This window comes from Trichomycterus rosablanca, chromosome 16, assembly GCF_030014385.1.
Source record: "Trichomycterus rosablanca isolate fTriRos1 chromosome 16, fTriRos1.hap1, whole genome shotgun sequence".
In the NCBI taxonomy this organism is placed as follows: Eukaryota; Metazoa; Chordata; class Actinopteri; order Siluriformes; family Trichomycteridae; genus Trichomycterus; species Trichomycterus rosablanca.
The window spans coordinates 22,550,609-22,573,196 of NC_086003.1; the positions used below are offsets into that span (position 1 = coordinate 22,550,609).

General features: G+C 42.4%; 1 protein-coding gene across 1 annotated transcript in view; it reads right to left on the reverse strand.

Annotated features, from left to right (window-relative positions):
- The window catches only part of LOC134330290 (neurexin-2-like), a 395,050-nt gene that overhangs the window by 62,878 nt on the left and 309,584 nt on the right, over positions 1-22,588 (reverse strand). The window contains exon 12 of the mRNA XM_063011349.1: positions 14,553-14,734. Coding sequence (XP_062867419.1) covers positions 14,553-14,734 — 182 coding nt within the window. The remainder of the gene's footprint in view (positions 1-14,552; positions 14,735-22,588) is intronic.

The following is a 22,588-nucleotide window of genomic DNA, read 5'->3' on the forward strand; positions in this document are numbered from 1 at the left end:
GCAGTGACAGTGTGGTGTTTAAAAACTATATATATATATATATATATATATATATACAGTGTATCACAAAAGTGAGTACACCCCTCACATTTCTGCAAATATTTGATTATATCTTTTCATGGGACAACACTATAGACATGAAACTTGGATATAACTTAGAGTAGTCAGTGTACAACTTGTATAGCAGTGTAGATTTACTGTCTTCTGAAAATAACTCAACACACAGCCATTAATGTCTAAATAGCTGGCAACATAAGTGAGTACACCCCACAGTGAACATGTCCTAATTGTGCCCAAATGTGTCGTTGTCCCTCCCTGGTGTCATGTGTCAAGGTCCCAGGTGTAAATGGGGAGCAGGGCTGTTAAATTTGGTGTTTTGGGTACAATTCTCTCATACTGGCCACTGGATATTCAACATGGCACCTCATGGCAAAGAACTCTCTGAGGATGTGAGAAATAGAATTGTTGCTCTCCACAAAGATGGCCTGGGCTATAAGAAGATTGCTAACACCCTGAAACTGAGCTACAGCATGGTGGCCAAGGTCATACAGCGGTTTTCCAGGACAGGTTCCACTCGGAACAGGCTTCGCCAGGGTCGACCAAAGAAGTTGAGTCCACGTGTTCGGCGTCATATCCAGAGGTTGGCTTTAAAAAATAGACACATGAGTGCTGCCAGCATTGCTGCAGAGGTTGAAGACGTGGGAGGTCAGCCTGTCAGTGCTCAGACCATACGCCGCACACTGCATCAACTCGGTCTGCATGGTCGTCATCCTAGAAGGAAGCTGACGCACAAGAAAGCCCGCAAACAGTTTGCTGAAGACAAGCAGTCCAAGAACATGGATTACTGGAATGCCCTGTGGTCTGACGAGACCAAGATAAACTTGTTTGGCTCAAATGGTGTCCAGCATGTGTGGCCGCGCCCTGGTGAGAAGTACCAAGACAACTGTATCTTGCCTACAGTCAAGCATGGTGGTGGTAGCATCATGGTCTTGGGCTGCATGAGTGTTGCTGGCACTGGGGAGCTGCAGTTCATTGAGGGATACATGAATTCCAACATGTACTGTGACATTCTGAAACAGAGCATGATCCCCTCCCTTTGAAAACTGGGCCTCATGGCAGTTTTCCAACAGGATAACGACCCCAAACACAACCTCCAAGATGACAACTGCCTTGCTGAGGAAGCTGAAGGTAAAGGTGATGGACTAAACCCAATTGAGCACCTGTGGCGCATCCTTAAGTGGAAGGTGGAGGAGTTCAAGGTGTCTAACATCCACCAGCTCCGTGATGTCATCATGGAGGAGTGGAAGAGGATTCCAGTAGCAACCTGTGCAGCTCTGGTGAATTCCATGCCCAGGAGGGTTAAGGCAGTGCTGGATAATAATGGTGGTCACACAAAATATTGACACTTTGGGCACAATTTGGACATGTTCACTGTGGGGTGTACTCACTTATGTTGCCAGCCATTTAGACATTAATGGCTGTGTGTTGAGTTATTTTCAGAAGACAGTAAATCTACACTGCTATACAAGTTGTACACTGACTACTCTAAGTTATATCCAAGTTTTATTTCTATAGTGTTGTCCCATGAAAAGATATAATAAAATATTTGCAGAAATGTGAGGGGTGTACTCACTTTTGTGATACACTGTATATACTGTATATCCAATCTAGTCGTATCCAAATACCCAATTGCATTATGCTTCCTCTCTACTGCTGCTGATCCCCACTGCCAATTGAGGAGAGCAAGACTATCACATGCCCCCTCCAAAACATGTGCAGTAGCCGACTGCATCTTTTCACCTGCACGAGGCGAGTTCATATGCGGATCAGCTTTGTGCACAGAGAGCCACACCCTAATCACATTATTCCTCAACTGCATCAGGCTTCCCACCCGGTATGAACAACAAGCCAATCGTTGTTCATGTACCCGCCCAGCCCAGCCGGATGGCAGAGCTGAGTTTCAAACCGATGAGTTTAAAATGTCAGCTCTGGTGTGCTAGTGTGTTTTACCACATATTTTTTATATAAATTTTTTTTTTATTTCTATGTTAAAAAAACCACCACTTGTACTGTGTTTTTTCTGATGGGTGAAGGCATTCAGAGCAGCAAATAAGAAAAGAAAGCCAATATTAATGCCCCTGATTTTGTTTAAGTTTAATAGGAGCACATTTATGTAACGTTGGAATCATTTTCCATTTTTCAGCCAGTTCCATCTTTATTTTAACAGTGCAGACACCAGGTCTGGTCATTTTAGTAAACATTCATGAACTGGTCAAATCTCAATATGAGCCAAGACGGCATGTTTAAAAAATATGAAGGCCTCACTTCTGTCCTCTGTAATAACGAAGCGACACATTGCCTTGAAAATTGTTCACATCTCTGAGCTAAATAGTGAATTGCTTTCAAACGCAATGTGGCACACGGTGTCAGTAAACAAACACACGCCAGATGGAAACAAGGCACATAATTTGTAAAAAAATAAATAAAAAAAATTGGCCTGACAAAAACAGAGGCTTTCAGAGAGGAGCTGTAAATGTGTCATAGTTATGCTAAAATGACAGTTTCAAAAGCAACACAACCACAGGCTGACACATGCAAAAGGTTCAGCACAATTTCAGTGTTTCAGTCTGAATCTTACGCGAATAATAAAGTAAAATATTGCACGTCAAGGCATCAATATCCCAACATTAATAATTATCCTAACAGTCAGCAATAGAGTCCACATTTCAATTCAAAATAGGTGAAAATTGAAGGTTGAAACTAGGGCTGGCTCAATACCACTTTTCATGTCCGATATCGATACCGTTACTGCAAATTAAGTATCTGCCGATACCGATACCAATCCGATACCGTCATTTCTCCTCTTAAACAACTAAGCAGTAATAATACATGTTTCAATGCACCATGGTTAAACTAACTATCTAAATAACAATGCTCAGACTGTGAAACAAATATTCTAAAGGAATAAATACAGAACCTACAACATCACACTTCTGCAAAACTGCTGTTTTTATTTTTACTTTTACACACAGAACATTTAGCAGCATTTTTGGTTTCACTTACGTTCGAGCTGTCATTCATGTGACACATCTTGCTTTACGGTGTGAAGTCCAAAGTGTGCATGTCAATCAAACGCGATGGACCAATTACAACTGACGCAGAGTTTGGTTGAGATTTTCTGTTAAAGTTCTGTCACGTTTTTTGGAATACTAAACTCTGCTGGATTTTGAAGAGGACATCTGTGGCTAAACGGGAAACGGTGTAGTTTGTTTTATTTCATAACACTAATGGATAAATCGTTGAGGATGTGAGAGATCTCCAAGCCGGGACAATATAGGTTCTTTATCTCAGGTGACCGATTTATCATTTATAAAGTGATTTTTATTGAGTTTAAACAGTGTTTTTAGATGTGGCAGTAGTAGATGATTTTTTTATTGTGTTTAAACAGTATTTTTAGTTGTGGCAGTAGTAGATAATTAAAAAAAAAAACAGATACAAACAGATTCTCTTCTAACAGAAACCCTGAATTCTAAAAAAATAAAAGATTGTTTTACAGTTCATCAAAGCCAATCAATCGCAACATCTCATAATGAAGTACTGAATTCAGTTTCTAATTGGGTGACAAAAAAGAAACCAAGAACCCGAGAACTTGCATCAGTGTCCTCAAACTCCAAAGTGCTTCATTTGAGACCAATTATGAACAAAACACGTGATATCAGAGACGACATTAATTATTGGTGCCCGACTACATTTGCATTCCAGGTTGAAATTCAAATGAGACAATTTGAAAAGCCCTACAAATCGTAATTTACGTATGATTCAATTAATTAGCATGTGTAATATGAGAAAATAAAAACAACCACTAATTACACGACACATGTAACTAATTAAGCTTCCGTAATCAAATTCAAAATATTTTGTGATTTTCATTAAACGCTGCAAACAAGCCACTTACAGCAGCAGTAGAAATTCACGTGTTGTTTTTAACATGCAATGTGTACGTCGAAAATTCAGAGATTCGATAATCCACTGTTTCACAATCCATTTAGTCAATCCCATTTACATGCCGATTCACAAGCCTGGTTAGGCATAACTAGGCATAACATTATGACCACTGACAGATGAAGTGAATAACACTGATTATCTCTTCATCACGGCACCTGTTAGTGGGTGGGATATATTAGGCAGCAAGTGAACATTTTATCCTCAAAGTTGATGTGTTAAAAGCAGGAAAAATGGGCGAGCGTAAGGATTTGAGCGAGTTTGACAAGGGCCAAATTGTGATGGCTAGACGACTGGGTCAGAGCATCTCCAAAACTGCAGCTCTTGTGGGGTGTTCCCGGTCTGCAGTGGTCAGTATCCATCAAAAGTGGTTCAAGCTACTGTAGCTCAAATTGCTGAAGAAGTTAATGCTGGTTCTGATAGAAGGGTGTCAGAATACACAGTGCATTGCAGTTTGTTGCATATGGGGCAACATAGCCGCAGACCAGTCAGGGTGCCCATCAGGGCCGGCGCTAGGGGGGGGGGGCTGAGGGGGGCATTGCCCCCCCAAATTGTGTCTTTGCCCCCCCAAGCACAATGCAAGCAACGGCTATTTTTAAAATGATCTCTGAACCAATCACAAAAATGCATTTTGTTTTACAGTGTGAAGATATTTCCTTGCTTATTCCTGATTGGCTCTTTGAGTCATATAAAAATCGGCAGACTGCCCCAAACAGTTCAGTTCGGCAGTATATGTTCTGTTAGTGTGAGCGAGAGGCAGGTATACTGGTAAACACTCTTCTGAGTTTAAACTGACTTCCACATGGTAATATTTGCTTAACTGTGGTTTTTCGTTGCTTTAATGTTACTTACCTCTTACATAGGTGTTGCTTAAATTATTTTATTAGCCGTTAGCGGTTAGGCTAATGAACTAATGGCAATTTAATTAAGGGGGCGTATTAAAATGAAATACAATTAGATAATCTTTTTTCTCCATTTACATAATCAACATGTATTTTTTAATCATTGGGTTTTAAGTTTAAGTTCGAAAACATGCATTTTTATTTCTTTACCTCATACATCACTTTAAGCCAGTATCAATAGCTTGGCTGTCATCATTCATGCACAAATCAAGCCTTGAATATATTTCTGGCTTCAAAAACATGACTATCAACATGCCCCCTCATTAGGTTTTACTGCCCCCCCAAGCAAAGCAGTCCAGAACCGGGGCTGGTGCCCATGCTGACCCCTGTCCACCACCGAAAGCGCCAACATTGGGCACGTGAGCATCAGAACTGGACCACGGAGCAATGGAGGAAAGTGGCCTGGTCTGATTAAACACGTTTTCTTTTACATCACATGGATGGCCGGGTGCGTGTGCGTCACTCACCTGGGGAACACATGGCACCAGGATGCACTATGGGAAGAAGGCAAGCCGGTGGAGGCAGTGTGATGCTTTGGGCAATGTTTTGCTGAAAAAGCTTGGGTCCTGCCATACATGTGGATGTTACTTTCACACGTACCACCTACCTAAGCATTGTTGCAGACCATGTACACCCTTTCATGGAAACGCTATTCCGCTGTGGCCTCTTTCAGCAGGATAACGCGCCCTGCCATAAAGCAAAAATGGTTCAGGAATGATCAATATATATATATATATATATATATATTCTTTCTTGCACTTGTTCAGTGACAAAGATATTCACACATTTCTGTATCAGCAGTAACTGTAGAACCCCAAAATGATTAAATTCATATTTTTCACTTTTAAGGTGAAATGGGAGAGATGGAAATACATCAGCTGTGTAACAATCCTTGAATTAGGTAGAATTAAGCCTACATTTTATTCCTTCTTTGCCTTTATGTTGTTTTATTTATTTATTAGGATCTTAAAGTTATGTTTTACACACTTTGTCAGTCATGAGCAATTTATCTTCAATTTACCTCACTTGCACGTCTTTAGACTGTATGAGTAAACCGGAGCTTCCGGGGCAAACCAACGCAGATACTAGGAAGAACATGAAAACTCCTCACAGAAAGGACCCGGACCACCCCACCTGGGATGGTGCTTCTTGCTGTGAGGTGACAATGCCACCCACGGAGCTACTGTGCCGCCCTTTTATGTTGTTCTTAGGTATTTGAAACAACTGCTGTAAGCCGGTTGCAGTAAGTACACTAATACAAATCATTCATTCATTGTTTGTTTGACCACTGCCTTTTTATAGACAGGGTAGCAGTTGGTCAAATTCACTGAGCAACCCCAGACAGGTTCACCAGTCCATCACAGGGCGAACATACACACACACATTTACACACACTCACACATAGGGCAATTTTACCATTTGCATGTCTTTGGACTGTGGGAGGAAACCGAAACACTTGATGGAAACCCACACAGACGTGGGGCGAACATGCAAACTCCACACAGAAAGGACCCGGAAAACTCACTCACTCACTCACTGTCTTAACCGCTTATTCAATGGGCGCAAGCCACAGAGTAACACCCTGGACGGGGTGCCAGTCCATCACAGGGCAGACACTCATACACACACCCGTTCACCTATAGGGCAATTCAGTGTCTCCAATTAACCTGACTACATGTTTTTGGACTGTGGGAGGAAACTGAAACACCTGGTGGAAACCCACACAAACATGGGGAGAACATGCAAACTCGGCACAGAAAGGACCCAAACCCAGGACCATCTTGCTGTGAGGTGACAGTGCTACCTACTTAGCCACCGTGCCGCCCTGCCCGGAAAACGCCAGCTGGGAATTCAAAACAGGACCTTGTTGCGAGGCGACAGTGCTACCCTCCAAGCCACATACAAATGCCGCTCATATACAAATCAATCAATATTAAATGACATGACAAACCTACGTTCTGTTTAATCTCAACAAGAAACCTGGGTTATTTTGTTGCCATTTTCTATTTCGTAACCCAGTTATTTGTACCACTGATCCAGTGATATGTGACAGGTTTCCTTATCATTGACACCTCTTTTTTCTCTTGTAAATATGGACTGGAGCGACTTCAGTGTGAAACAGAAAATGCTGAGTCAATGTTCATCGCTGTCTTGAAGGTTGGACCAGCACAGAACAGGTGCTTCTTTAATTATGAGGCAGCTACTGCCTTTTGACAGACTCTTTCTCAGTTTTTAATCATGCCACATCTGTCCAGGGGATACACACCACTAAAAAGACTGATTTCCCCCGAGGAGAGCCCCCGCCCCTGGCATCTGTTCCTCAGCCCAAAGTGCTCCATAACCAGTCAAACGTGAGATGGATGCCCTATGCCTAGGAAGAACTGAATGGTCTGGGCTGGAGTAGCTTCAAGTATGGCCATATTTCAAGGTACTGTAAACTTTCATAGCTGCCAAGAGCACAAATATGCAAGTGCAGACGAAGATCATCCTTTGTCTCATTTTCAGCCATCATACTGAATCTTGCAGATCAAACATAAGCTGACAAGTCAATCTAAGAAAAGGATACTTTCCTGGATCCTTATTCTCCTTTCATCTGAACGTGATACATCACGCTGTGATCTAAAAGACGAGAGTCGATGAGCAATCTAATACTGGTGTCTAAGAAATGATCTCATTCAAATGGTAGTCTGCAGCAATAGCTTTTGTCGCTAGGTGAGGAAAAATAACCTAATAAAGAACTGAGTGGAGAAGAATAGCGGGGGCAACCAGCTTATAGATCAAACTCATGGGGAGCCAAGTACACTTGATCTAATCTCAAAGCACCTCAAAGTTTTGCATCTATAATCTGAGACACTAGGATCTAACCAAGCTCCATGAAATGATCGAGTCATGTGTACAGGCTCGCTAAGCATAGGCTGCGTCCGAAATCGCTTACTTAAACAGTACGTTCTAGATTCGAGGAAGTATGCACTGCTCAGCCGGTAAAGCAGTAAGCTTTTTCAGTACGCACGTACTACGTCCAGTTGTGTAAATAACCACTTGAAAGGTTTATTATTTTAGGTGAATCACCTGATTAATATCTCAGAGTTATTCTGTTTTTGTTATGGACATGAATGCTTTCTTATTAATATTTAATTTTGTTAAGTACAGAGGCTTTATGCCATCTTATGCACTAAGGTAAAAGGGAGCTTTTATTTTGACAAAGTTCATCGGCAGTTACCTTTTGTTTTGGTTCCGGTCTATGAGATCGTCAGTAAGGTTACAGCGCTTATCAGAGACAGTACTAACAGTGTATGCTTAATGTTTATTAGTTTAATGGACCCGTAATTGAGGCACAAGCTCTTACGGTGGTTGTAGTTTATGTGTTTATTTAATGTGTACTATGTTGAAAGAAGGAAATAAAACGGGTACTTTTTTGCATACTCTGTAATGTATACTACGTATTCGGACATACTAACTGCTCTCGCGTACTGCTTTCGCGTACTGTTCAGCTATAAATAAACATTGGCAGTAAAATGGGTCATACTGCAGAGCTTAGTGGCTTTCCATGTATACCTGTGGCACCCTTCTAATTCCAAATTCTTCCAAAAATCAGATTGTCCAATTTCTGATAGACCTGCTCTGGTAAACTTAGTGCTGTTACCATGAAGTAGAAAAGTCAGCCATGAATGGATCTCACACTGATAGCTTTCATTTTGTGAACAGTAGTGAGTCTGCAACCAAGGGCAATTTTTATGCTTTAGCTTCACCATTCAGTGTAACAGCTGCTTGAAGGAACCTTACAGATTGGGTCTCATTTAATAAGCAGGTCACACAAGCCTAAGATTACAATGCACAATGGTAAGTGTTACCAAACAAGCAATCCACCATTGGACTGTGAAGCCATTCAAACACAATATCTTAGTTAAATGATTATGGTTTCCCAACAGGCTACCTGGTGGATAGATTTGGGGATAGATGCCAACAGAACAGTATAAGCTTTAAAGTTCAGTGGAGGAAGAATAACAGAATAGTGGTGTTGATTTAGGGTAGGTGCCTCAATTCCAGTGAAAAAGAGCATTCAGTGATATTTTGGAGACAGTGTGCTTAAAATTAAAAACTGAAACACTAGACTGGCTGGCACAGCACCCTGAGGTGAACATCTTAAGGTCTGGTTTGGAATTTGTTTTCCAGTTCAGTCTAATCACTCAACCGCAACGATAGATCTCAAAAAGGCTTTTTTATTTCTTAATGTTAGCTAATTTCAATAGTCCAACTAATTTATTGCCAATACTTTTGGATGCAAGGTTTGTAAACCTGTAAAATATACATATCCGGGCACTCAGGTGGCACAGCGGTGAAACACGCTAGCGCACCAGAACTGATATTTCAAACTCATCAATTTAAAACTCAGCTCTGCCATCCGGCAGGTTGGGCGACTATGTGAACAACGATTGACTGTTGTTCAGGGGGGTGCCAGAGGGGACCTCATAACTGATGCAATTACTATCTTTGCTTGCTGGTTGATGGCACCTGCACAGGGACGAGGGATAATGCGTTGATCAGGGTGTGTCTCTCCATACACAAAGCTGATCCGCATATGAACTCGCCTTGTGCTGGTAAAAAGACACAGTCGGATACTGCACATGTGTCGGAGGGGGTGTGTGTTAGTCAACATCAGTAAATGCAGTCGGGTGAAACCCAAAGTGTAACACCAACTGACAAAAGCCACCAGACTATAACCTATTTGAATCAGCAGCTTCTACGCCGAATCAAAGTTTGCTCCACTGCAGCACCTCTCCTCTGTATGGGCTTGACCTAAACAAATATAGCCACACAGGTCTGAGAGCTCCATTAATCCATCTCGCCCCTGAAAGACGGGGTGGCGAACCCCCTGGCACCCTAATTCCAGAACGCCTGTGAGATGATGGAAGCCAGAGCCTGGGTGTAGATCGATACACAGCCACCGAAGGAATACCAAACCGCTTCTGCTCATTACTGGCAGTCAGCAAGGCTGGCCGGCTGATGGAACCACCTCATTCATCAGCCCACACCTTCCTGCAGGTCTAAGATTCCGTGGGCACCATGCGGCATCAGCATATAATGAAGCAGGGCTGGAAGGATGAAGGGCACCGCAGGAAAGCAATAAGCGAACATAAATGCGAGACCTCTGTGGGAGGTAGAACACCCTAAAAAAGCCGCTTTTATTTGTCCAAATTGCCTGTTTGACCTAATGCGCATATAACCAGGAGGAGTCTGAATTTTTGATGCAGAGCAACACCAAGGACAAATAAAGTAAAAGCAAGAACAAGAACCCAGCAGGGATGGCTTACTGTGATTGGCATAGACATGACCGACTTGCTTATACATTCTGTAGCTTGCAGAAAAAGTTTGTGAACCTAGAATGACCTAAATTTCTATTTTGATTTCTGATACTTCATACAAACACATTCAGCCTACAGTAATGATACAGTATATACACAGATCAACCATAACATTAAAACCACCTTGTTTCTGTTTCTCTGCTTTGTTATCCCCCTTTCATGCTGTTCTTCAACGATCAGGACTCTCACAGGACCACTACAGAGTAGGTATTATTTGGGTGGTGGATCATTCTCAGTATTGCAGTGACACTGACATGGTGGTGGTGTGTTAGTGTGTGTTGTGCTGGTATGAATGAATCAGACACAGCAATGCTGATGGATTTTTTAAACACCTCACTGTCACTGCTAGACTGAGAATAGTCCACCAACCAAAAATATCCAGCCAACAGTGCCCAATGGGCAGCGTCCTGTGACCACTGATGAAGGTCTTGAAGATGACCAACTCAAACAGCAGCAATAGATGAGCGATCGTCTCTGACTTTACATCTACAAGGTGGACCAACAAGGTAAAAGTGTCTAATAGAGTGGACAGTGAGTGGACACTATTTAAAAAGTCCAGCAGCGCTGCTGTGTCTAATCCACTCATACCAGCACAACACACACTAACACACCACCATCATGTCAGTGTCACTGAAGTGCTGAGGATGATCCATCACCTAAATAATACCTGCTCTCTGGTGGTCCTGACCATTTAAGAACAGCATGAAAGGGGGATAACAAAGCATGCAGAGTAACAGATGGACTACAGTCAGTAATTGTAGAACTACTAAGTGCTTCTATATGGTAAGTGGAGCTGAAAAATTGGACAGTGTGTAGAAACAAGGAGGTGGTTTTAAGGTTATGGCTGATCGGTGTATATTTCTTATAAATATATATAAATATATATAAATATAAAAATATATATTATAAATATATATCATGAACTATTTTGAGGTATTTAGGCCCTGAGGAAGTCACTCCAAGCTATTATGCTTCCTCCATCATACTTTACAACTGGGGGTTGTCTGTTACTTTTGTCCGACCTGTCTAAAGAACATAGTGCCAAAAGCATTGTGATGGAAAAACTCGAGGTTTTCTCTGTGCTGCCCGTCTATGCAGTCAGACAAGTACCGTTCTCCTGCCAATCGCCAAATCCAGACTCGTCCATCGGATTGCCAGACGGAGAAGTGTGATTCGTCACTCCAGAGAACACGCCTCCACTGCTCTAGAGTCCAGTGGCGGCGTGCTTTACACCACTGCATCCAACACTTTGCATTGTTCTTGCTGATGTAAGGCTTGGATGCAGCTGCTCGGCCATGGAAAGCCATTTCATGAAGTTCTCTAGCACTGTTCTTGAGCTAATCTGAAGGCCACATGAAGTTTGGAGGTCTGTAGTGATTGACTCTGCAGAAAGTGGGCGACCTCTGCGCACTATGTGCCTCAGCATCCGCTGACCCCGTTCTGTGGCCTACCACTTCGTGGCCGAGTTGCTGTCGTTCCCAATCGCTTTCACTTTGTTATAATACCACTGACAGTTAACTGTGTAATATTTAGTAGTGAGGAAATTTCACGACTGGACTTGCTGCACAGGTGGCACCCTATCACGGTACCACGCTGGAATTCACTGAGCTCCTGAGAGCGACCCATTCTTTCACTAATGTTTGTAGAAGCAGTCTGCATGCCTAGGTGCTTGGTTTTATACACCTGTGGCCATGGAAGTGATTGGAACACCTGAATTCAGTGATTTGAAAGGGTGAGTAAATACTTTTGGCAATATAGTGTATGTTATACAGCAACGCTTCACATAAACAGATCATTTTATTTCACTTTTTTTTTTTAAAGGGCATGGAATCCCTTTAACCCACAAGTCCATTCCCTTCTTATTATCTAAAACAACTGACTTCAAAGAAGTACAAAGCAGATCAGCGTCACCCCAGCAGGTTATAGAAAACCTTTTCTCTTTTTCTTTCCGCTGTTGCACAAGCACCCCACAGGTGCTCGATGGTGAAAATCGATTCTGTTGGTAGAGAAGATTTGGGACTGCAGTGAGAACAAGCAAGGGCGAGAACTGCTCCTCAAAGAAAGCCGTTTTGCAGATGAGCCATCAAAACAACCATCTAACAAGGGGCACACACAAACCCCACAAACAACGTTTGTGCTCTAAACCTGCAACTGGCAAGGAAAAGCTCCAAACACAAGCAGAGCTTTGTGTCGGGCTGAGCAGCTGCTGTCGGCCTGCTGAGAATGCATGCAAAGTCGAAGTCACATCAAATTCACATCAAATAAAATTATTATTTTTTTACCCAAAATTTGATTTAATTTACCAGCTTGATCCAGTGAAGTCATCCTATCACATCTCAGCCTTAAGTTATTTTAATACGCTGCATTATTAGCAGGTCCTTCCTCAGTTTCATGATCTTAACATTCCGTAGATGCAGATTCTCACCAACCTCTTGTGATCTTTCTGTGCTGTTATCACTTCATCTTACCTGAGACAAACGACAACTCTTATTTGCACAGTTTGATTTCAGAATATAGCCTCAATGCAGTCTAAGGTGTCTTTTTTTAATCCAACTCAGTAGCTCTTCTGTTGGTTTGTACCAGATGCCATAGACTTCATGCCCTCTGACATTAAAGAGTCTTGACTGCCCATCAACCTGTCGTGATTTGTGGCTTGTCCCGTCTCAGATCACTGTCAGTGAATACTCACCATGGCGGCCTGTAAGCACCACTTGCTGTTTTGAAGATACAGGGTCTGTTCAAAAACCTACTGAGCTGCCTTGCTGTCTACTGCCTACATAGGCAGCTGCCTAAGTAGAGATGATTCTAATAAGTCATCAACTTATAAGTCAGGTTATTCGGATGCGCTACTTAGACAGCGATTACAGCGATTCCATCAGGTTTCGCTTACTAAGCTAACACAGTTGGACAGCCTAATGCCATTCATACCAATGGAATAAGGTGACACAACACACTAGCAAGTCAACAACGTGTACCAAAAACTATTAAATTGTCACTGATCAGCCTGAATTAGCAAATAAATACACTTGTACATGTTTTTACAAATTAAAAGTCAATGATAATTTATTTACATTTGACAATAACTTCGTTGCTCCGCATTCGTCCGCCATATTTGAATTTTTTGGGGAGAAAATGCTGGGATTGCCTTCATCGCTAAAGCAGCATAGGATGCTCCCTCATTATTCAGTCAAAATAGCATTCAAATTTAATGTGCATTACCAGGCAGCATTTTAAGCCATCCAAGAATTCGAACAGCCTTCCTCTGGGGAGCACGCGTTGAAAAATGTAAAATGCTGTCTATGTAGAGAGATCACTAGGTTTTCGAACACACCCGCAGATTCAACCTAGACTTAATAATTCGGCCCTTATCAAAGTCACACAGGTCAGCAGATATGCCTGATCATATCTGCTACATTCAATATATGAACTACGAATAACCACCATCATCACCACTCAACATTTAATATATCCCCGACTGTCACACACATAGTTGTAATGAAATAAGCACTGTCATGGACATTTTGGGAGGTGGTTCTAATATGTTGGCTGATGTATTCTTACAAGGGTTATGTCAGGGACCTTGGAATGACTAAATACAAGATACAGTTGAGCTTTTGGAATTACCTTTCCCAAGTATACTAGGCATTACAAGCAGCTGCTTAGCAGAGTGGGACATTTTAGTCATTTAGGGGATAGTTGTAGAGATGCTAATGGGCAATTATTAGCCACTTAGGTGGTTTTGTCTGATCTTTCTACAGAACGTGATGAAAAACCTGAGGTTTTCTCTGTGCTGCCCTTCTACGAACATCAATCATGTTCAGGATTTCTCTTATAAAGGACACAAACTGAGTTGGTGTGATCTTTGCAGGATGCAATCTTTGCAGAGTAGCAGTAGCGCTGAAACCCCTCTGTTTGTAAAGAATGTCTATTGAAGATTAACTAGTGGACATTTTTGGGGTGGTTCTAATGTTTTGGCTGATGTATTCTTACTAGGGTTATGGTCAGGACCTTGGAATTACTTAATCAAGATACAATTGAGCTTTTGGAATTACCTTTCCCAAGTATACTAGACATTACAAGCAGCTGCTTAGCAGACTGGGACATTTTAGTCATTTAGGGGATAGTTGTAGAGATGTTAATGGGCAATAATAGTTTTGGGGGGCATTAAACAAAACAAACAAAACATTTAATTACAGTTTAAGCGACTTGTTCAGGGGTATTATAAAAGTTAGGATAGGGAGAGCACAACAGGGTCTGAGAGCAAAGAGAAAAGTATAGCACTTACTATGTGTAGCTGCAGGTAGTCTCCCAAACCCTGCGTACTCTCCACCTGAACCAGGATGGCATCTTTTAACTGCGTGCTGAAGCCCACGGCCAGCCGGTCCGCCCTGGTGCTTGGACGCTCATTAGGGGCCCAGGTATACGTAATGAGGGCTCCACCTCTTCCGAAGATATATGTGGTCCCAGCTGTCGGAAAGAGAGAAAGAGATACGGGTTATGATACACATTCTGTAAAAGATTAAACGCTAGAAAGGACGGCAGGAATAAGCATAAGTAATAGGTGTCACGATGAGTTATAGAGTTGATAAGCAGAGGGGGAGTGCTGAAGGAGAAATGGATGCTGGAGAGCAATCTCTCACATTTTACATTCATCGAGGAGCAGAAAAAGAGTCTCAGACTCAGCCATCTGTTCAGTCGGGCCTGTTTAGAAAGGCGTATCCTTGATTTGGATGCTTATTGGCAAAATACATTGAAAGCAAACAAATCATTGCCAGCATTGTCATCCAAGGGCACAGCATCCCTTGCTTAACTGCCCCCCACCGCTCATGAGTGTCTCGATCATATTTCTCCAATCCTCCTCTCATTCTCTGACCGGCCTGCTGTTTTGCTTGTGCAGTCAAGAGGTAATATATGACAGTGTTTGGGCCCTGATGGGTAAGTGCCATGGAAATAGTGCCAGGCTGTGTCAGCAGAGCAAAGCAGGGAAGCACCATAAAGCAGCAATGCTCTGTTGCCCACCACACCCAGAGCCACACAATACCCCCAAACAATTGAGCTGGGCATCAGCAGAGTTAAATCTGCCAAGATAATATAAGAATCCTCATATCTGCCTTGGCCAAAAGGTGCAGAAATAAAAGGAGGAGAGATATTTAGCTAACAAAGCACATACAACCACAGCCAGGAAAACACCACGAAAAAACCACCAACCATTTAGGGGGAAAAAAAGGAACTTTAATCTGTTCTTTTAATGTGATTCACATGTGGATGCTAGCGCTTCGGCTTTCAAATACTCCCAATTCAGAGCCTTGCCATGATGAATCTTTTTGTTTTGATGCCAGACACATTACAAATACAACGTCTCCATTTTACCTTTCCAACTGCTAAATGCTCTGCGGAGAACTTTCTGCTCGGCTAAACGTGCTTTCACGCGTTCTTGAATGGAACCTGAGCTCCGGGTCTCAACACCACCTGCCTTCTTTGGCGCCCGCGGTGGTCTAAATGAGTGAACAGAGTAGATGAGGGGAATGTAATTAGCGGATCTGGCGAGACTAGCTGTGGGTAACAGTGTCGCACACCTGCTCCTGAAATCTGTAGCTAACTTGTTGCTAGCACCGGGGTGTGTAACGGAGCCCAGGGAGCCCACACCTGTTAGAGACATGTGGGCACCGAGAGTCTGATGGACCGGCGCCCAAAATTACAGTCTCAAAGATATCAGGGAGCCAGGCAAGGACAGTCTGCCCTGGAACAGAGGCACTTAACCTGAAATAGCACAATGCAGACCCAAAATTAAACACAATGCAGTCTTGGGAAGCTTAAACTCTGTGTCCTCTTCCTGTACACTTACTGGAGGAGCAGCATTGATCCACATATAGCTAAATCCCAAGAACCGGCGTTTGTTTTGTAATCTTGGGAGATGATTTTCCTCTTACAAGATGTTTAGGCTGGAATAAACGAATCGATACGTCCATTCCTTTTAATCTGTCAGTGCAGTCTTTTAGTGTACCGGCTTGATCTATTATAACCAGCACTGCTTCATTTGCCCTTGAGGATGATAAATGAACTTGTTACATCCTAGTTTCTACATTACAGTAAGCGATTTCAAAGCCTGCGTCTCTAGTATTATTTTCAGACTTGTTTGATCTGCCATGATCTACAGTTTCCCAAACTGAACTTGAAGCTGTTTCATCCTGAAGGTTAAAAACACAAAAGAACAATCTTTTTATATAGTGCTCTCAGTAAAAACAGATGACATTATCTTTTGCTCCTTGATACTTGCTATTCTCTTTGTATGAATTACGGTTGTGTGGGCTCAGGAGCAGCACTGTCACTTTACAGGAAGAGAGTCCTGGGTTCGATACCTAGGTGGAGTGCTTTGTGTCCTTTCTGTGTGAAGTTAATGTTCTCCCCGTGTCTGTGTGGGTTTCCTCCGGGTGATCAGATGTGCTTCCACAGTCCAAAGACTTGCAGTCAGGTTAATTGTTTTACTTCACAACCGGGAAAAGTTTGAAGGTTTTTAATTATAAGCACACATTTACAAAATAACGGATTATATTCCTAATGGAACAACACACAGTTATAAATTTAATAGCATCTGGAAGAACATAAGCTAAGGAAAGCAGTGGTTATGATTTTTTTTTGCTGTGTTTTGGATTTTGGCCGCTGTGCCGTGATTTATAAAACAAAACGTATCAGTTTAAGCTTGTTATGAAAATTACATTCATTTGCACAATGACTAGGAAAGTAAAGGCACTAAGTAAAACGGCAAAATACAGAACTTACATATCATTTGTTTATTTCTACGCTACATTTCCAATGTTTTGAGTATATTATATTGACTTGTGACTTGTGAACATCTCAGGCTGGTACAAACCCACAATAAACAAATGTGTATTCACATACAGCATGTATTAGCACCATAGGACCAGCGTAAATGTCAGAAACTAGACCAATTAGATTAGGTGTTGCTAAGGAGTACCATTTTTTTTTCCTGTTAACATGACCAAGTACTCTTCAAAAGACAACTCATTGTGACTGGTTGTTTATTCTTCTATGCAAAAGCAACCTTGGCTGTCTGAACTGCAGACGAGACAGCAGTCTAAATATTTAGACGCCTGATTCGAACGTTCTATATGTATGACAGTTTGTGAACGGATCATTAATGAGTGTTTGAGACTACAAATGAGAAACAATTCGGTTCAGTTCTAACAACACACGCTTTATATCTCCACTTTTTGTATTTACACAAAAGATGAATCAACCAAGAACAAAAAAAGAACCATCAAACAAAAAGCAATTTGTCCCATGCGTCAGTCCTGAAAGGTCAAAACACTCAAAGACTCAACAGTGGCAGCTTTGAAACCTTCAGATTAATAGACTGGATTCCTAACCCTGATTCCTAATACCTGTACAGACTCTTGATCCTTTGAAGACATGAACTAATTACCAAAGCCATTACGAGCTGAATTCAGTTACGGGGAATTGTATTCACTCGTCCATCTTTGTCAGCACAAACAATGCAGTCATTTAGGGAAACAAGCAGATAGACGTGCCTCCTGCTCACCTATTTGCCAGAGTAAAGCAACAGACAAAGGTTAAATACAATTTACATTCAGTGCCCCGTTGCAACAATCTAGCTGCTGCGTCAATATATATACAGTGTATCACGAAAGTGAGTACACCCCTCACATTTCTGCAAATATTTCATTATATCTTTTCATGGGACAACACTATAGACATGAAACTTGGATATGACTTAGAGTAGTCAGTGTACAGCTTGTATAGCAGTGTAGATTTACTGTCTTCTGAAAATAACTCAACACACAGCCATTAATGTCTAAATAGCTGGCAACATAAGTGAGTACACCCCACAGTGAACATGTCCAAATTGTGCCCAAATGTGTCGTTGTCCCTCCCTGGTGTCATGTGTCAAGGTCCCAGGTGTAAATGGGGAGCAGGGCTGTTAAATTTGGTGTTTTGGGTACAATTCTCTCATACTGGCCACTGGATATTCAACATGGCACCTCATGGCAAAGAACTCTCTGAGGATGTGAGAAATAGAATTGTTGCTCTCCACAAAGATGGCCTGGGCTATAAGAAGATTGCTAACACCCTGAAACTGAGCTACAGCATGGTGGCCAAGGTCATACAGCGGTTTTCCAGGACAGGTTCCACTCAGAACAGGCTTCGCCAGGGTCGACCAAAGAAGTTGAGTCCACGTGTTCGGCGTCATATCCAGAGGTTGGCTTTAAAAAATAGACACATGAGTGCTGCCAGCATTGCTGCAGAGGTTGAAGACGTGGGAGGTCAGCCTGTCAGTGCTCAGACCATACACCGCACACTGCATCAACTCGGTCTGCATGGTCGTCATCCCAGAAGGAAGCTGACGCACAAGAAAGCCCGCAAACAGTTTGCTGAAGACAAGCAGTCCAAGAACATGGATTACTGGAATGCCCTGTGGTCTGACGAGACCAAGATAAACTTGTTTGGCTCAGATGGTGTCCAGCATGTGTGGCGGCGCCCTGGTGAGAAGTACCAAGACAACTGTATCTTGCCTACAGTCAAGCATGGTGGTGGTAGCATCATGGTCTTGGGCTGCATGAGTGTTGCTGGCACTGGGGAGCTGCAGTTCATTGAGGGAAACATGAATTCCAACATGTACTGTGACATTCTGAAACAGAGCATGATCCCCTTCCTTCGAAAACAGGGCCTCATGGCAGTTTTCCAACAGGATAACGACCCCAAACACAACCTCCAAGATGACAACTGCCTTGCTGAGGAAGCTGAAGGTAAAGGTGATGGACTAAACCCAATTGAGCACCTGTGGCGCATCCTCAAGTGGAAGGTGGAGGAGTTCAAGGTGTCTAACATCCACCAGCTCCGTGATGTCATAATGGAGGAGTGGAAGAGGATTCCAGTAGCAACCTGTGCAGCTCTGGTGAATTCCATGCCCAGGAGGGTTAAGGCAGTGATAATAATGGTGGTCACACAAAATATTGACACTTTAGGCACAATTTGGACATGTTCACTGTGGGGTGTACTCACTTATGTTGGCAGCTATTTAGACATTAATGGCTGTGTGTTGAGTTATTTTCAGAAGACAGTAAATCTACACTGCTATACAAGTTGTACACTGACTACTCTAAGTTCTATCCAAGTTTCATGTCTATAGTGTTGTCCCATGAAAAGATATAATGAAATATTTGCAGAAATGTGAGGGGTGTACTCACTTTCGTGATACACTGTATATATATTTTTTTTCCCCCAATTTTCTCCCCGTTAATCTAGTCGTGCCTGTCAGTACAGACTGCATTTTTCACCTGCACAAGTCGAGTTCATACACTGACAGACACTGTGTATGGAGGGCCACACCCCCATCAGCATTATTCCTCAGCCCTTTGCAGGCGCCATCAGTCAGCCAGCAGGGGCCACAGTTGCACCTGTATTCGAAACCCCAACTCTGGTGTGCTAGCGTACTTTTTTTACCGCTGCGCCACCTGAGCGTCTGCGTCAATATTTTGAATAGTAAAACCAGCTTTAGGCCAAACAATGTGCTATTCGCTATTTAAAAAAAAAACCTCTTGAAACCCCCCAATCACAACTAGCAATAGCAATATTGCCAATAAGCCAAAAGCCTCGTCTTCAAAATTCAGCCGGGTTAAGAATTCATAAAGAATCGTTAATTCAGCTAAAGCAAATAATAAACACTGTCCACATAAACCTATTTGGGGAAGACAGGACCTCTCAGGCAAAAATTCCATTTCCGTGCTTCAGTTGCTGGCTGCAAGCGAAGTAAAAAGCCTCGGTCTGAGCTTTGAGTAAGATAAGGTATCCGGACCCGCTCTTTCGGGCTTGCTGCAGTCCCCGAGCTGCGTGCCTTTTATAAGTGCCAATCACAGACAAGCTTTCAAAAGCTTTTTGTGTGATTTGACAGAGGTAATACTTTTCCCTCAGCGTGTTATGCTGGTTTATAGGAAATACGCCCGTTACAAGATACTGAGAGGTGGCCAATACAGCGCGGTCCTTACAGAAAGGTCAAACGACACAACAAGCTCACATTAAGTGTTGTTAGAAACTATAATATAAGCTCTCATCGAACGACTAAACAACAGTAAGTGCAACATTTACACTTACCTTTATGGCATTTATTATACACTTTTTATCCTAAGGGATCATTTTGATTGACTACAATGCAAGAAATTTAAGGTTACAGGCCTTGCTCAAGGCTTCAATATAACATCCTTTCAATTTACAGTTCAGTACCAGTACCATTATTTATTTATTAGGATTTTTTTTGTCATGTTTTACACCAGCGGTCCGTGGATCATTTATTACCGGGCCGCACAGAGATCGCTACATGAGCAATTACATTTTCAAATCTCTTCGGGTGTTATTGTCTCCAATGACCACTAGGTGGGAGCAGCATCTCATTGCATCAAAACAAAGCTTAGGATTTACACTGAATTTCCATTCTATAGTTATTCTATTTTAAATCCTCCCGCTCCCACCGGTCCGTGAAATTATACACTGATCAGGAATAACATTATGACCACCTTCTTAATATTGTGTTGGTCCCCCTTTTGCTGCCAAAACAGCCCTGCAACTGTCAGTAGGCCAGCCTTCGCAACCCCACGTGCATCAGTGAGCCTTGGCCGCCCATGACCCTGTCGCTGGTTTACCACTGTTCCTTCCTTGGACCACTTTTGATAGATACTGACCACTGCAGACCGGGAACACCCCACAAGAGCTGCAGTTTTGGACATGCTCTGACCCGGTCATCTAGCCATCACAATTTGGCCCTTGTCAAACTCACTCAAATCCTTCCGCTCGCCCATTTTTCCTGCTTCTAACACATCAACTTTGAGGATAAAATGTTCACTTGCTGCCTAATATATCTCACCCACTAACAGGTGCTGTGATGAAGAGATAATCAGTGTTATTCACTTCACCTGTCAGTGGTCATAATGTTATGTCTAGTCTGTGTATCTTATACTAATGAAACCGGTCTGTGCTGCAAAAAAGGTTAGGGACCGCTGTTTTACACACTTTGGTTACATTCATAACTGCATGTAGTTACCGGTTACACAAGATTCATCAGTTAACATCAGTAATGTCAAACACAGTCATGGACAATTTTGTATCTTCAATTCACCTCACTTTTGAGGAAACCGGAACTCCTGAAGGAAACCCACGCAGACTTGGGGAGAACATGCAAACATTACACAGAAAGGACCCGGACTGCTCCACCTGGGAATTAAACCAAGGACGTTCTTGCTGTGGTGAAAGTGCTACCCACCAAGCCACCCGTACCAGTACCATTAGCCTTACAAAACTTTTAAATTAATTAATTAATTAAATTAAATAATAAAGCACACACATCATATACATACTGTATTTTTTCTTCAATTTAAATAATCATTTATCAGCAACAAGCAACAACTTGAAGACCAAAGATCATGGAGTGCTGGCTGTCAGACTTTCCTCCAGTCACCTGAACTTTACTGTGCAAAAAACTAATAACAACGAATAAATATCCAGTGAGCAGATGTTCAGTGAGCAAAAATGTCTTGTTGATTAAAGAGCTCTGAGGACAACAGCCAGATGTTTTCTTTTAACTAACAGAAAGGCTACAGTAGCCTAACCTTTTTACAACAGCTCTGAGCGAGCAGAAAAGCTCCTCAGAATGCATAACGCATCAAACCTTAGGGCAGATAGCCACAACAGCAAAGGACAACACTGACAACAATTGATTGCAGGTGGCACAGACTTACTAACACTGCCCAGATAAAGACTGCTACCCGGACTGATAAATCCAGAATTCTGCTGCAACACACAGATAGTAGGGTTAATTCAAATCTTAAATATTGAATACTGATGCTGAGGAGAGCGTCTTCACTGAATATGTCTATCGTAATGGGTTTGGTTTCTTTCAGGATGACAAGATGCACATTTACACGCTAGTATGGGCCTAGAATAGTAATGACATGGGCCGCTCAGGTGGCGCAGCGGTAAAAACACACGCTAGCACACCAGAGCTGGGATCTCGAATATATCATATCGAGTCTCAGCTCTGCCTGCCAGCTGGGCTAAGCGGCAACATGAACAACAATTGGCCTGTTGTTAATGTAGGGGTGGGGCATTAAGCCAGATAGGGACTCTCTCATAACTGATGCAACTACAACCTCTGCTGGTGTTGGTCTCAGCAGACGTCTTCAGGGCTCTTGTTAGATGTGGCTATCAAATATAGGCTGCATGTACACCAATCAACCATAACATTAAAACATCCTCCTTGTTTCTACACACACTCTCCATTTTATCGACTTT